The 16,360-nt window shown below is 44.7% G+C and overlaps 1 protein-coding gene across 1 annotated transcript in view; it reads left to right on the top strand.

The window, feature by feature from the left end:
- The window catches only part of LOC139419109 (TBC1 domain containing kinase), a 60,682-nt gene that overhangs the window by 499 nt on the left and 43,823 nt on the right, over positions 1 to 16,360 (top strand). Inside the window, exons 2-17 of the mRNA XM_071169040.1 lie at positions 55 to 307; positions 6,073 to 6,145; positions 7,022 to 7,136; positions 7,335 to 7,408; positions 9,795 to 9,936; positions 10,135 to 10,195; positions 10,742 to 10,803; positions 11,315 to 11,376; positions 11,829 to 11,977; positions 12,340 to 12,478; positions 12,889 to 12,988; positions 13,895 to 13,944; positions 15,099 to 15,228; positions 15,634 to 15,732; positions 15,958 to 16,020; positions 16,171 to 16,297. Coding sequence (XP_071025141.1) covers positions 115 to 307; positions 6,073 to 6,145; positions 7,022 to 7,136; positions 7,335 to 7,408; positions 9,795 to 9,936; positions 10,135 to 10,195; positions 10,742 to 10,803; positions 11,315 to 11,376; positions 11,829 to 11,977; positions 12,340 to 12,478; positions 12,889 to 12,988; positions 13,895 to 13,944; positions 15,099 to 15,228; positions 15,634 to 15,732; positions 15,958 to 16,020; positions 16,171 to 16,297 — 1,639 coding nt within the window. The 5' untranslated portion in view covers positions 55 to 114. The remainder of the gene's footprint in view (positions 1 to 54; positions 308 to 6,072; positions 6,146 to 7,021; positions 7,137 to 7,334; positions 7,409 to 9,794; positions 9,937 to 10,134; positions 10,196 to 10,741; positions 10,804 to 11,314; positions 11,377 to 11,828; positions 11,978 to 12,339; positions 12,479 to 12,888; positions 12,989 to 13,894; positions 13,945 to 15,098; positions 15,229 to 15,633; positions 15,733 to 15,957; positions 16,021 to 16,170; positions 16,298 to 16,360) is intronic.

Consider the following 16,360-nt stretch of genomic DNA (forward strand, 5'->3'; position numbering starts at 1 on the left):
ACAAACTGTTCATCATTTGTTTCACTGCCTCTAATGTCTCTGTGTTTTCCATAGGGTGTGTGGGTTGGTGGAGCTGTCAACTGTCTGAAGTGGACACTGGAGCAGTGAGCAGTCATGAGGCCACTGAGAGACGCCCAGCTAGGGGCCTTCACCTTCTTTGCCTCGGCTCTCCCCCACGATGTGTGCGGGAGCAACGGCCTCCCCCTCACCCCCAACTCCATCAAGATCCTAGGCCGTTTCCAGCTGCTCAAGACCATTTCCCACCCCAGGCTCTGCCAGTACGTAGACATCTCCAGAGGGAAGCATGGTAGGACTACCCATCTCTGTCTGTTTGTCAATGGGTATTTTGGGTCCTATTCTTGATACAGTGAAAATACATCACTCCCTCAACCTACCTTCCTTGGAGTAAAAGTGATCTGAATGCACAGAATACACCAATGGTAAAGCACTGATATAGCCCTTAAATAGGCCTACTTGGAATGGTGAAAGATCCAATCAAATTTGAATGCGAGTGTAGATGTTAATGCAAGTGTAGCGAAATGCTTGTACTTCTAGTTCCGACCGTGCAGCAATATCTAACAAATAATCAATCAATTCCCCAACAACTACCTAATACACCCATCTAAAGGGGTGAATGAGAACATGTACATATAAATATATGGATGAGCGATGGCCGAGCGGCATAGGCAAGGTGCAATAGATGGTAGAGAATACAGTGTATATACATATGATATGAGTAATGTAAGATATGTAAACATTATTAAAGTGGCATTGTTTAAAGTGACTAGTGATCCAGTGATTGGGTCTCAGTGTAGGCAGCAGCCTCTCTGAGTTAGTGATTGCTGTTTAGCAGTCTGATGACCTTGAGATGGAAGCTGTTTTTCAGTCTCTCTGTCCCAGTTTTGATGCACTTGTACTGACCTCGCCTTCTGGATGGTAGCAGTGTGAACAAGCAGTGGCTCGGTTGGATGTTGTCCTTGATGATCTTTTTGGCCTTCCTGTGACATCGGGTGCTGTAGGTGTCATGGAGGGCAGGTAGTTTGCCCCCGGTAATGCGTTGTGCAGACCGCACCACCCTCTGGAGAGTCTTGCGGTTGAGGGCGGTGCAGTTGCCGTACCAGGCTGTGATACAGCTCGACAGGATGCTCTCAATTGTGCATCTGTAAAAGTTTGTCAGAGTTTTGGGTGACAAGCCAAATTTCTTCAGCCTCCTGAGGTTGAAGAGGTGCTGTTGATCCTTCTTCACCAAACTGTCTTGTGTGGGTGGACCATTTCAGTTGGTCTGTGATGTGTACGCCCAGGAACTTAAAACTTTCCACCTTCTCCCCTACTGTCCCTTCGATGTGGATAGGGAGGTGCTCCCTCTGCTCTTTCCTGAAGTCCACGATCATTTCCTTTGTTTTGTTGACATTGAGTGAAAGGTTGTTTTCCTGACACCACACTCAGTGTCCTCCCCTCCTCCCTGTAGGCTGTCTAGTCATTGTTGGTAATCAAGCCCACTACTGTTGTGTCATCTGCAAACTTAATGATTGAGTTGGAGGCGTGCATGGCCACGCAGTTGTGGGTGAAGATGGAGTACAGGAAGGGGCTGAGCACGCACCCTTATGGGGCCCCAGTGTTGAGGATGAGTGAAGTGGAGATGTTGTTTCCTACCTTTACCGTACGTCAGAAAGTCCAGGACCCAATTGCACAGGGAAGGGTTGAGACCCAGGGCCTCAAGCTTGATGATGACCTTGGAGGGTACTATGGTGTTGAATGCTGAGCTGTAGTCAATGAACAGCATTCTTACATAGGTATTCCTCTTGTCCAGATGGGATAGGGCGGTGTGATGGCAATTGCATCGTCTGTGGACCTGTTGGGGTGGTATGCAAACCGAAGTGGGTCTAGTGTGGCCGGTAAGGTGGAGGTGATATGATCCTTGACTAGTCTCTCAAAGCACTTCATGATGACAGAAGTGAGTGCTACAGGGCAGTAATCATTTCGTTCAGTTATCTTTGCCTTCTTGGGTACAGGAACAATGGTGGCCATCTTGAAGCATGTGGGGACCGCAGACTGGGATAAGGAGCGATTACACCAGCCAGCTGGTCTGCGCATGCTCTGAGGACGCGGCTTGGAATGCCGTCTGGGCCAGCAGCCTTGCGAGGGTTAACACGTTTAAATGTTTTACTCACGTCAGCCACGGAGAAGGGGGGGGGGGGGGGGAGCAGTCCTTGTTAGCGGGATGTGATGGTGGCACTATATTTTCCTCAAAGCGGGCAAAGAAGGTGTTTAGTTTGTCTGGAAGATAGACGTCGGTGTCCGTTTCGTGGCTGGTTTTCTTTTTGTATTCCATGATTTCATGTAGACCCTGCCATATGTGTCTCGTGTCTGAGCCATTGAATTGTGATTCCACTTTGTCCCTGTTCCAGCATTTCGCTTGTTTGATTTCCTTGCGGAGGGAATAACTACACTGTTTATATTCAGCCATATTCCCACACCTCTTTCCATGGTTAAATGCGATTGTTCGTGAGTTCAGTTTTGCGACAATGCCGCCATCCATCCACGGTTTCTGCTTAGGGTAGGTTTTAATAGTCACAGTGGGTACAACATCTCCAATGCACTTCTTTATAAACTCACTCACAGAGTCAGCGTATAGATCAATGTTGTTCTCTGAGGCTGACGGTATCCCAGTCCACGTGATATCCCAGTCCACGTAATCAAAACAGTCCTGAAGCGTGGCTTCCGATTGGTCAGACCTGCTCTGAATGGTTCTAGTCACTGGTACATCCTGTTTGAGTTTCTTCCTATAAAACGGTAGGAGAAAGATGGCATCGTGGTTGGATTTGCTGAAGGAAGAACGGGAGGGCGGGGGAGGGCTTTGTATGCATCACTGAAGTTAGAGTAGCAGTGATCGAGTGTGTTACCCCTGCGCGTAGTGCAATCAATATGCTGATAGAATTTAGGTAGCCTTGATCTCAAATTTGATTTGTATAAAATCCCCAGCTACAATAAATGCAGCTTCAGGATTAGGGTTGCAAAGGGTCTGAAACTTTCTGGGAAATTTCCAGAATTTTTCTTGAGATTTTCCATGGGAAGTTGAGCCTGGGAATTTGGGGAATTTTCCTTAAATCATCAAAAAAGTTTGCTTATAACAGTGAACATTTTTTGTGGGATACACATGTCAATTCTAGGTCTTGTGTCATATTTTGGTTAAACTATCCCCAATTCAATGGAATTCAATGCAACCCTCTGCATGCACAGTGCATTCTTCCATCACATGTACAGCTGATTCTCGAGATCTTGCACACTAATGAGATGCTATTGAGCCCACACTACTACACTGTCTGTGCCAAGGACTACATGCTTTCTGGTGAGTTTTGATTACAATCCTGGGTTGGGTGAATATATTTTATATGACAAACATAACTTTTTGTTAACTACTAAGTAGTAGCCTACAGCAAAGTGTGTTTAAATAATTTCTAACTTGTTAACAATTTCTGCTAGTTAGTTTTTGCTACCATGTGGGGTTTAGCTTGCGTGAGCCTCCTAACTGAGGAGTGTTAATTCACCTGTTTCCATTAAAGCTGTGTAAATTTGCATATACTGTGCCAAATCATATGTGAAGAATGCAACAAAGATGCAGAAGTGCTTAAAGTTCCCTCAGTGCTCACAACAAGCAACCTCTGACAAAAGTCCCTCTACTTCTATTTGAGGTTGAAATGATGAATCAGACACCTTACTGATAGCAACAGCTCATGGTCCTCCTGGAATCAGAAGTGTTTTTGACTCAATGGAGGAACGTAGTCAGAGAAATGCTGATGAATGTCTTACTCAAGCTGTGTATGCAACTGCTTCACCTCTGATGTTTACAGGCAATGTGTATTGGAAGAGATTTCTGAATGTTCTTCGCCCAGCGTACACCCCTCCAACCAGACATGCTTTATCTACTCATTTGCTGGATGCAGAGTTCAACAGAGTTCAAGTGAAGGTCAAGCAAATTGTAGAGAAAGCGGACTGTATTGCAATCATCTCTGATGGGTGGTCGAATGTTCGTGGGCAAGGAATAATTAACTACGTCATCTCCGCTCCTCAACCTGTACTCTACAAGAGCACAGACACAAGGGACAACATACACACCGGTCTCTACATTGCAGATGAGCTGAAGGCAGTCCTCAATGACCTTGGACCACAGAAGGTATTTGCACTGGTGACAGACAATGCTGCGGACATGAAGGCTGCTTGGTCTAAAGTGGAGGAGTCCTACCCTCACATCTGTGCTGCTCATGCATTGAATCTGCTCCTCAAGGACATCATGGCACTGAAAACAATGGATACACTCTACAAGAGAGCCAAGGAAATGGTTAGGTATGTGAAGGGTCATCAAGTTATAGCAGCAATCTACCTCACCAAGCAAAGTGAGAAGAATAAGAGCACCACATTGATGCTGCCCAGCAACACCCGTTGGGGTGGTGTTGTCATCATGTTTGACAGTCTCCTGGAGGGGAAGGAGTCTCTCCAAGAAATGGCTATATCACAGTCTGCCGATATGGACAGCCCCATCAAGAGGATCAGCCTGAAACGCCAGAAACCTATAGCAGTAGCCATTGCACGATTGAGGGAGACAGTGCCATCCTGTCTGATGTTCTGATGCTTGCAGATGTAAGAGAAGAAGTGTGTACTGCCCTGCCCACTTCACTGTTGCTCCAAGCAGAGGAAACTGCAGTTCTGAAATACATCAAAATGTGTGAAGACTTCTGCCTGAAGCCCATACACGCAGCAGCATACATGTTGGACCCCAAGTATGTTGCCAAGAGCATCCTGTCTGGTGCAGAGATCAACAAAGCCTATGGTGTCATCACTACCATGTCTCGCCACCGATGTTTCCATGAAACGGAGAATGTTACAATCTCTGATGTCTCTCTGGAAGGCAACCCTTGCTCGAATTTCGTCTACCTTGTTGTTAAGAGACTGGACATTGGACCCTTTCTATTTTGAGAAACACCTAATAATCTTGTGTATTGTTGTGTGAAAAGAGGCTGTTCATATTGACTTCATTGCGGTCATACCCATAAGTTTACACGTTGATTTGTACCCCAGTTTGTCATTTACAGTTGAGCAAATATAGAGAATCTTCATCACAGGTTAGACCTCCTCAAGAGGCTCTCTCAGCTTTCAACAATGTCTCTGTTTTTTAGTAGTGTTTTCTGTTTCATCCGAGTCACTGTAAAATAACTGGATGTGTTTGGCAAACTCCAACTGCACAATCTAACTTGTTTCGCTTTTGTTTGCTAAGCATATTACCACAAGAATGTGTTTTATTAAAAGTCTCAACAAAAACCAGAAATCATCCCAAATCCACAATATGCAGGTTTTATTGGACACATTAATGATTTTTGGCCAAAGTATACACAGTACTGTCATTATGGACTTCCTGAGTTGTTAAAAGCTTACTTTAGCCTGCTGTGTTTCATCCTTTTTTATGCCCAGATGTTTTAGTCACGGCTAGAAGCTTATGTCAAATTGCTGTCTGAAGTATATATTTTTTTTGTGCATTTTTAGCTAACCCTAACCCTTTTCCTAACCTTTACCTAATTCTCCAAACTGTTGCGAAAGTTCTCCTAACCTGCTAAGAAAAGTCCATTCTGACATGAACTGTATTCCATTTAGTCAAAACCATGTTTTAAGGTCCTGACCGCTGAACCCTTTGTTGTCAGGTTTTGTAGATCACATTTTGTTTTTCCATTTATTGTGTGGATGGGGAGTTATAAAGGACTGAGTACAGCTTTAAAGCGTTGTAATTACATATGCATGTTATCACAACACAAGGCGCTAGCGTTTCATTTAGAAGATTCTTCTGGGCTATGTTTAACCAATCATGTTGTGGCTAAACCTTTAACTTAAAGGCACACTCCTTCGTCGGAAAAACAACAAAATACCAGCCTTGCTGGAAGAAAAATAAATGGAGAACAAGCAGCAGACCGTAAAACAGATGTTTTGAAATCACATATTAAACATATAAATCAATAAAATGCCATGGCTGACCAATGTCATTTTGATCTACCGTTTCACACCTTCTCTTCTTCCGTCTTCCAGAACGACTTGTTGTTGTAACGGAACACTACGAAAGCAGTCTAAATGATTTCCAGAAACAGGTTCAAACTGTCAGGTAAGATTTCAAGTTTTTTTATTAGTTGCACTGGGTTGACCAACTGGCGGGCTGAATTTGGCCCGGCTGTTATTTTATTTAGGGCCCTAATATAAAAAGGAAGTGTTATTTTAATTAGAATTTTTATAGTTGGACATAAAAGACTAAAAACACCAGCAAATCAGCTCCAAGTGATTTTAATTTTGGAATCTGTTCTAGAGTATTCCCACACATTATAGAGAGATACTGTATATGTGATCGTATACAACTGCAAGCAAGGTTTGAAATGGCTGTTTTAGACAAATATTCCATCTGTTTAGGATACTTGCGGGTTAATTTGCAGTCTACAAATGATTTGTTGTTATGCACTGTCCAACGAAATGCTTAGTTGCAGGTTCCTTCTCGACAAAGCTACAACGATAAGAAATAGTATAATACCCGAAGGCACTATATCTATATAGTAAAATATTTACACAACATAAAGACTATATATAGATGTAGTACAATGATAATGTACTATGTTATGGAATGTTAAGAGGACCTAGTTCTATTTCTCTGTCAGTAGAATGACCATGGTTTAACTGAACAAAGAAGAATAGCTTCATTACATCAGGACTAGACTATACACTCCCCTTGCCATCTACTGGTTGACACCGATAATAACACAAACCTCTTCCATCTAAAACCCTTACCGAATGAACTCCTCAACTCTACAGACCCGGCAGGGGGAAATTACTACATATTTAGTACTACACACAATGACCTGCTGGAAAACAAAGACCGACTCCGAGTACCATACATGACCCGTTTTCAAGCCAAACACCACCGGTCCTAAAGCTACGCCCAAGTTTTATAATGTGTATATAAGATTTCTCAGGCCTTGTCTGTCTGTTACAGCCCAGAGAGGGTTCTCCAGATAGCCTATGAGGCCTTGGAGGGACTAGAGTTTATGAACAAACATGGGATGGTTCACAGAGCCCTCAATGCGCAGAATGTCCTCATGGACGGCAAGGTAGGTAACCTCCCTTCCCTATCAGTTGGGGTCTAATGGAAAGGCATTTAACGCCATTTGCCATTGTCATCTAGCCTGGTTAAACCTGCGCTCTCGTTTAAACAGGCTGATTGTCATCACGTTATTGATGCATTATTGATTTATCATAAGGCCATCAATACATTGAACATTGTCAGATGTAACATTGTTTCATTGTAGGGCAAGGTGAAGCTGGCTAAGTTTGGGCTCTATTACATGACAGACCACGGGGCGGATGTGGACTTTCCTATTGGGTAAGTCCTGTTCACATCTAACCTCCCATGTACAACGAATGTGTCGATAGATGTGAAAAGCTAATCAATTGTGACTGACATTAGATTAGGCAGTGAAAACACATTTTTTTCAACATTTAGTCATTTAGCAGATGCTCTAAGAGCAACATACAGTAGTGATTGCATGCATTTTCATACTTTTTTTTTCTCGTACTGGTGCCCCATGGGAATTGAACCAACAACCCTGGCCTGCAAGCGCCACGCTCTACCAATTAATCTATTAATCTTAAAAGCAATACATGGTCCACTGTCATAGAGATAACTATGATGAATTATGATATGATAATGGAAGATTGTGAACCTCGAATGTCTGGAACTTGCAGTACTGTGGATCTTCTGGTAATGGAGGTCATGGTCCCTCTGAACACAACTCAGTATTTAAATGATGTTTGTGAAACAGAATGAGATGCATTACTATGACATGTATGTGTAATGGTCAATCTATTGTTTATCAAATCACATTTTGTCACATGCGCCGAACACAACAGGTGTTACAGTGAAAGGCTTACTTACAAGCCCTTAACCAACAATGCAGTTTTTAAGGAAAGCCCTTAAAAATAAGAGATAACAAATAATTCAAGAGCAGCAGTAAATAACAATAGGGGGGATATATACAGGGGGTATCGGTGCAGAGTCTATGTGCTGGGGCCACCGGTGTCGAGGTAATTATGTACATGTAAGTATTAAAGTGGCTATGCATAGAAAATAACAGTAGCGGTGAGGGGGACAGGCAATGCAAATAGTATGGGTAGCCATTTGATTAGCTGTTCAGGAGTCTTATGGCTTGGGGGTAGAAGCTGTTTAGAAGCCTCTTGGACCTAGACTTGGTGCTCCGGTACCGCTTGCCGTGCGGTAGCAGAGAGAACAGTCTATGACTAGGGTGGCTGGAGTCTTTGACTATTTTTAGGGCCTTCCTCTGATACCACCTGGTATAGAGGTCCTGGATGACAGGAAGCTTGCCCCGGTGATGTACTGGGCCGTACGCACTACCCTCTGTAGTACCTTGCGGTCGGAGGCCGAGCAGTTGCCATACCAGGCATTCATGCAGCCCATCAGAATGCTCTCGATGGTGCAGTTGTAAAACCTTTTGAGGATCTAATCATTTTAGTCTCCTGAGGGGGAATAGGTTTTGTCGTGCCCTCTTCACGACTGTCTTTGTGTGCTTGGACCATGTTAGTTTGTTGGTGATGTGAACGCCAAGGAACTTGAAGCTCTCAACCTGCTCCACTGCAGCCCCGTCGATGATAATGGGGGCATGCTCGGTCCTCCTTTTCCTATAATCATCTCCTTTCTCCTGATCGCTTTGAGGGGGAGGTTGTTGTCCTGGCACCACACGGCCAGGTCTCTGATCCTCCCTATAGTCTGTCTCATCGTTGTCGGTGGTCAGGCAAACCACTGTTGTGTCATCAGCAAACTTAATGATGCTGTTGGAGTCGTGCCTGGCCGTGCAGTCATGAGTGAACAGGGAGTACAGGAGGGGACTGAGCATGCACCCCTGAGGGGCCCACGTGTTGCGGATCAGCGTGGCAGATGTGTTGTTACCTACCCTTACCACCTGGGGGCGGCCCGTCAGGAAGTCCAGGATCCAGTTGCAGAGGAAGGAGTTTAGTCCAAGGGTCCTTAGCTTAGTGATGAGATTTGAGGGTACTATGGTGTTGATTGCTGAACTGTAGTCAATGAATAGCATTCTCACATGTGTTCCTTTTGTCCAGGTGGGAAAGGGCAGTGTGGAGTGCAATCGAGATTGCATCATCTGTAGATCTGTTGGTGCGGTATGCAAATTGGGGTGGGTCTAGGGTTTCTGGGATAATGGTGTTGATGTGAGCCATGACCAGCCATTATGATATCCAGGTTTTAGATATTAAAGTAATCCATTGTTTCTGTAATAAGTACTGTAATACATAGCTGAAGTCTTATCCAAATCCCAAAGGCCCTCATGTTTTAGAAAGTCTTTGTGGGTAATAGCCTGTTGTTGAATGGGGGAATGAGTGTGTGTGTGTGTTTGCCGCTGCCTCTGATGTCCTGTGTTATCTAGTCTCCAAGTAAAACATCTGTTTTGAAGATGAAATAAGCTTATCTGTCTAGTGTTTACGGAGATTCCTTGATATGAAGTAACGTACTGTACATGCATCACTTAAACAATGACTTCAACAAAACAGGAAGTACCTGGAATATTTAGGTAGATTAATCATCAAAGTCTGTTCATTGTCAAATGTTATCTGTTGCAAACAGGTTTCATTGTATTTAATTCAAGACGACCTCAACGCTCTCAAGTTTACTATGTCTTGCAGGGTATTCAATTGACCTTTGACCCCCTCTCTGACTCTCTGACTATCTCTGTCCACAGGTACCCATCCTATCTGGCTCCTGAGGTCATCGCCCAGGGCTCAGTCCACCCTAGTGACCCCTCCCAGGGGGAGAACCCTCTTCCCTCGGGGCCCAAGACAGACGTGTGGTCCCTGGGAGTCCTGCTCTTTGAGCTGTGTGCAGTAAGCTCTCTTAAACCCCCATGTCTTGACCTAATGATTGATTATTTGATTGAGCTGTCAGTCAGAAGTCAGGACTGTCATTAACAGATGTTATGACAGTGTTATATAGCCATTGATTTGAGGGTTCAAGTAAAGTGTGATATTGTGGTTAGTGCATGAGGACAGAATGACTTCCTCCTATCAACCTTTTATTCACAGGGTAGAAGACTACTGCAGAACATTGAAATAAGCGAGAGATTGAAGTTCATCATCACCTTGGGTAAGTGAACGTGTTGCCATGTCCATCAGCCTGGTGAGCCACAGGTTGGTTATGATGGGGTTGTTCATTGTTTATGATGGGGTTGTTCATTGTTTATGATGGGGTTGTTCATTGGTTATGATGGGGCTGTTCATTGTTTATGATGGGGCTGTTCATTGTTTATGATGGGGCTGTTCATTGTTTATGATGGGGCTGTTCATTGTTTATGTTGGGGCTGTTCATTGTTTATGATGGGGCTGTTCATTGTTTATGTTGGGGCTGTTCATTGTTTATGATGGGGCTGTTCATTGTTTATGATGGGGCTGTTCATTGTTTATGATGGGGTTGTTCATTGTTTATGTTGGGGCTGTTCATTGTTTATGATGGGGCTGTTCATTGTTTATGATGGGGTTGTTCATTGTTTATGATGGGGTTGTTCATTGTTTATGATGGGGCTGTTCATTGTTTATGATGGGGTTGTTCATTGTTTATGTTGGGGCTGTTCATTGTTTATGATGGGGCTGTTCATTGTTTATGACATGGTGGTCTGTGTTTTGTTGTTCTCAGGTTGCATTGACGACATAGTCACAGTCCTTGCAGAGGAGCACGGATGCTTGGATGCGATTAGGGTGCGTTTGAAATCAATCACAAGTCACTGTTTATTACACTGGCCCGCTAAAACCACTCTAAGAAAGGTTGATTGTCCTAGAATTCCTAGTTTGCCTAATGTGTAGATTGCCTAATGTGTAGATTGCCTAATGTGTAGATTGCCTAATGTGTGGTAAAGTCATGTTTTATGATGTAGATAAAAGACTACACCTTACTATATGCTGTATTGTTGGTCCAGAGACGATTGTGATTGTAAATGATGACACTTCATCAAATACCAAAACGATGCCCTGTAACTTATCACCACTCGCTGTGTGTGTTTGTGCGCGCATCTGTTTGTGTGTATATGTGTGCTAATGAAATTCATATGTCCTCCATTTGCCAAAGTGTTTCCCTTGTAAAAAGGCTTTTAACCTTTCGCAGGCTATTTTATTTCTTTAGGATGCTGAAAAGCCATAAAAGCAGAGGGAGATTGGGGCTGTGGGTCTGGATTGTAGCATAACTAATGTGATTGTCAACGTTCTGTTACAGGAGCTGCCTGAGAACGTCCTGACATTATTAAGGAAATGCCTGACCTTCCTGCCCTCCAGAAGGTAACTCGACCAGAGATGTTTTATATCATGTTGTGTTGGCTATCATTTCTTGTTGGGAGGCCCATTCTCCATGCTTTCTCCAGATACTTTTGTCATGCAGCCGAACTATCTGCAGGGTAATAACAGGGTAATAACAGGGTAGTTATTAAATAGTTGTTTACCATTGTAGACCTGGCTCTATGGATAAAGGATACATCTCAGACGACCACATTATCCCATGTAGAGGACCCCATGTATCATCCTTGATGCTTAGTGTGGGATTTAATGGATACAGGGTAATAACAGGGAAAGTGATCAAAAACATGCCCAAATGAGAACATGGTACGTTTAGAGAACATTTGAGAACACTTCACATAACATTTTTGTCGTGAAATCTGAACTTTTGATGAAGTGCGTCGATATGTTTTTGATGCATGTTCAAAAAAGAGATTTCACTCTGTGCTTCCATCCAGGCCCACCCCTGCAGAGCTGCTGGTTGACCCAGTGTTTGAGGGCGTGTCGTGTCTCTACGCCCCGTTCCAGCAGCCCGTCGGGCTGTTCTCCTCCTCCCTGCGCTGTGCCCACCTGGAGCTACCAGAGGACATCAGCCAGCTCTGTAAAGGTCAGAGTGCACACATGCATGCCCTGACGTGGCCACACACACGCAGGGACACACATGGACACACACATGGACACACACACACTTACGGACGCACATACATTATAAAAATAAATAGTTGTTTACCATTGTAGACCTGGCTCTATGGATAAAGGATACATCTCAGACGACCACATTGTCCCATGTAGAGGACCCCATGTATCATCCTTGATGCTTAGTGTGGGATTTAATGGAACCCAGGAATCCCTGGAAAACAGTGGCAATTGTTATCGATTTGGATTATCCTGCATACAATGAAATTAATTGAAATCTGGCTGATTTTGAATGTATTAGACAGTTAAATGAATCTATCAATCATGTCCCAGATGATGATGAGGAGTACCTGGGGGAGAGGGCCATAGATGAGGTGTACCACCTGTGGTGTTTGGCGGGAGGAGACCTGGAGAAGGAACTGACCAACAAGGAGATCATCCAGTCCAAGCCTCCCGTCTGCACCCTGCCCAAGTACTGTACAACACGCCCTTTCTACCTAGTGGACCTTTTCAGATAATGTAGTTATATACAGCATGTATTTCTACTGTCGTAGATAATGTAGTTATATACAGCATGTCTTTCTACTGAACTGTCTCAGATAATGTAGTTATGTACAGCAGGTCTTTCTACTGAACTCTCTCAGATAATGTAGTTATGCACAGCAGGCCTTTCTACGGTCTCAGATAATGTAGTTATATACAACATGCCTTTCCACTGTACTGTCTCCAATAGTTATTAACTATTTTAATCATAGAGCAAAGCACAAAGTTAGAATAATGTTTTCATCTGAATTAGTTAACTATATTATATTTAAGTAGATCCATGCTATTATATAGTTTCTCATCCAGATGAATAAATGTTGAATTCAATGTCTATGTTAGTTTCCTGCTGGAGGATGGCGAGTCGTTTGGCCAAGGCAGGGACAGGAGTTTCCTCCTGGATGACACCACCGTCACACTGTCTCTGTGCCAGCTGAAGAACGTGAGGACACCACTGTGACTAATAGATTAAACATTACTGTACAATAACAGGAGCAAGACATTTTAGTAGTGCATTGGTCTCTACTTGGACTGTAGTGACCAGTGTTCTACCAACACCACACAACAGGTCTCTACTTGGACTGTAGTGACCAGTGTTCTACCAACACCACACAACAGGTCTCTACTTGGACTGTAGTGACCAGTGTTCTACCAACACCACACAACAGGTCTCTACTTGGACTGTAGTGACCAGTGTTCTACCAACACCACACAACAGGTCTCTACTTGGACTGTAGTGACCAGTGTTCTACCAACACCACACAACAGGTCTCTACTTGGACTGTAGTGACCAGTGTTCTACCAACACCACACAACAGGTCTCTACTTGGACTGTAGTGACCAGTGTTCTACCAACACCACACAACAGGTCTCTACTTGGACTGTAGTGACCAGTGTTCTACCAACACCACACAACAGGTCTCTACTTGGACTGTAGTGACCAGTGTTCTACCAACACCACACAACAGGTCTCTACTTGGACTGTAGTGACCAGTGTTATACCAATACCACACAACAGGTCTCTAATTGGACTGTAGTGACCAGTGTTCTACCAACACCACACAACAGGTCTCTACTTGGACTGTAGTGACCAGTGTTCTACCAACACCACACAACAGGTCTCTACTTGGACTGTAGTGACCAGTGTTCTACCAACACCACACAACAGGTCTCTACTTGGACTGTAGTGACCAGTGTTCTACCAACACCACACAACAGGTCTCTACTTGGACTGTAGTGACCAGTGTTCTACCAACACCACACAGCAGTTTATTTTCTCCACATGGTTGAATCTGAAATTAACCAGAACATTTGTGTTGAGAATTAAAATCTGTCTTCTCTCTTTCAGAGACTGAAAGATGTGGCAGGAGAGGCATATTACCCTTTATTGGAAGATGAGTAAGAATCCCCTCATCTTTTACTCCTCATTTGTCACGTATTGACTTAGTAGGGATGCGAGAGCTGAGGACAGATAGACTATCATTTTATGGCTTGTTCTTTTCAATGACTGATGGAGATGGGTAATGTTCCCTTCTTGCTTTTTTGTTCCCTTGTATCTCTTTGTATCTCTTTGTGTCTCTCGCTCTTGTTCGCTCGCTCTCTTGCTCGCTCTCTTGCTCTCGCTTGCTCTCTTTCTCTCTCTCTCTTGCTCTCTCTTGCTCGCTCTTTTGCTCTCGCTCTCTCTCTTGCTCTCGCTCGCTCTCTTGCTCTCGCTCGCTCTCTTGCTCTCGCTCGCTCTCTTGCTCTCGCTCGCTCTCTTGCTCTCGCTCGCTCTCTTGCTCTCGCTCTCTTGCTCTCGCTCGCTCTCTTGCTCTCGCTCACTTGCTCTCTTGCTCTCTTGCTCTCTTGCTCTCTTGCTCTCGCTCGCTCTCTTGCTCTCGCTCGCTCTCTTGCTCTCGCTCGCTCTCTTGCTCTCGCTCGCTCTCTTGCTCTCACTCTCTCTTGCTCTCACTCTCTCTTGCTCTCGCTCGCTCTCTTTCGCTCGCTCTCTCTCTTGCTCTCGCTCGCTCGCTTGCTTGCTCTCTCGCTCGCTCTCTCACTTGCTCTCTTTCTCTCGCTCTCTCACTTGCTCTCTTTCTCTCGCTCTCTCTCGCACTCTCTCGCTCTCTCGCGCTCTCTCGCGCTCTCTCGCGCTCTCTCGCGCTCTCTCGCGCTCTCTCGCGCTCTCTCGCGCTCTCTCTCGCTCTCTCGCGCTCTCTCTCGCTCTCTCGCGCTCTCTCGCGCTCTCTCGCGCTCTCTCGCGCTCTCTCGCGCTCTCTCTCGCTCTCTCTCGCTCTCTCTCGCTCTCTCTCGCTCTCTCTCGCTCTCTCTCGCTCTCTCGCGCTCTCTCGCGCTCTCTCGTTCTCGCTCGCTCTCTCGCTCGCTCTCTCGTTCTCGCTCGCTCTCTCGCTCTCGCTCGCTCTCTCGCTCTCACTCGCTTTCTTGCTCTCTCTCTCGCTCTCTTGCTCTCTCTTGCTCTTTTGCTCTCTCTCTTGCTCTCTCGCTCTCTTTCTCTCGCGCTCTCTCTCGCTGTCTGTGTCTCTCTCTGTGTCTTTCTGTCTCTGTCTCTCCAGACAGTCTAGTCTGTCCCAGTCCAACAGCAGCAATGAGCTGTCTTGCACCGTCACGCTGCCACTCATCATCAGGGAGAGGGACACAGAGTACCAACTCATCCGCATCATCCTCTTCGACAGGCTCCTCAAGGTCTGAGCTCTAACACACACACACACACACACACACACCATTGTCTCACAACCAGTACAAATGCAATCACTCTGCCTCCGCAGTTTTTTAAGATCCCCAGTTCCCAATGATTCCAGGAATAGAAAGACGAGGAGTACCCAAAGTCACATTGACCCTGTCCTGAGCTCACACTCTTTTACTCATCTTTGTGTTCCTGTCTGGTGATTTATTAAAGTCTTCTATTGGTGTGTCCAGGCCTTGGTGTCTATCTTCATTATATCGGGTGTTGAATTGAAGTGGAGCTATGTGTTATATCAACCAGATTAGTAAAACAGTGTCTTCTCAATGACTTATCTGGATAAATAATTACAATAGAATATAATCTTCTGATTAGAAAATGATCTGGTTGTGCTGTTTGTCCCACAGGCATACCCTTACAAGAAGAACCTGGTGTGGAAGGAGGCGAGGGTGGACATTCCTCCTCTCATACGTGGACTGGCCTGGGCTGCTCTCCTGGGAGTCGAGGTAGGACAAACTGATAACCATAGAGAGGAATACATTGTTTTGTTTGTAGAGATAAATAAAGCTGGTAACCATAGAGAGAACTGCATTGTTTTGTTTGTAGATATAAATAAAGCTGGTAACCATAGAGATTATGAACTTGATTTACTGCTGATTTTCATTTAATACTGTGCCATGCAATGATAATGGGAAGATATTTTGGTTGATTAGATTCCTTTTTCTCTCCAGGGGGACATTCAAGCCAAATATGACAGCATTGATAAGGATACTCCTATACCCACTGACAGACAGGTACCTGCTCTTCTGATTGTGGACTGGTTATCAGTTGATGGGCAAATGTTATTATTTTTGGCACTTTTATAATTTCATATTGAACAGATATATATCCATCACATGCCTTGGTTCACACACTTCTAATGTGTGTGTGTGTTTTCCTCCCAGATTGAGGTGGACATCCCTCGCTGTCACCAGTATGACGAGCTACTGTCCTCGCCACAGGGCCACAGGAAGTTCAGGCGTGTGCTCAAGGCCTGGGTGGTGTCTCACCCTGACCTGGTCTACTGGCAGGGTGAGTCTGTCTCTCTGCTGTCACAATGTGACACGTTGACTCACATCCGTGCTGTGTTGTGGT

The sequence above is a fragment of the Oncorhynchus clarkii genome, chromosome 10 (assembly GCF_045791955.1).
Source record: "Oncorhynchus clarkii lewisi isolate Uvic-CL-2024 chromosome 10, UVic_Ocla_1.0, whole genome shotgun sequence".
NCBI classification, from domain to species: domain Eukaryota; kingdom Metazoa; phylum Chordata; class Actinopteri; order Salmoniformes; family Salmonidae; genus Oncorhynchus; species Oncorhynchus clarkii.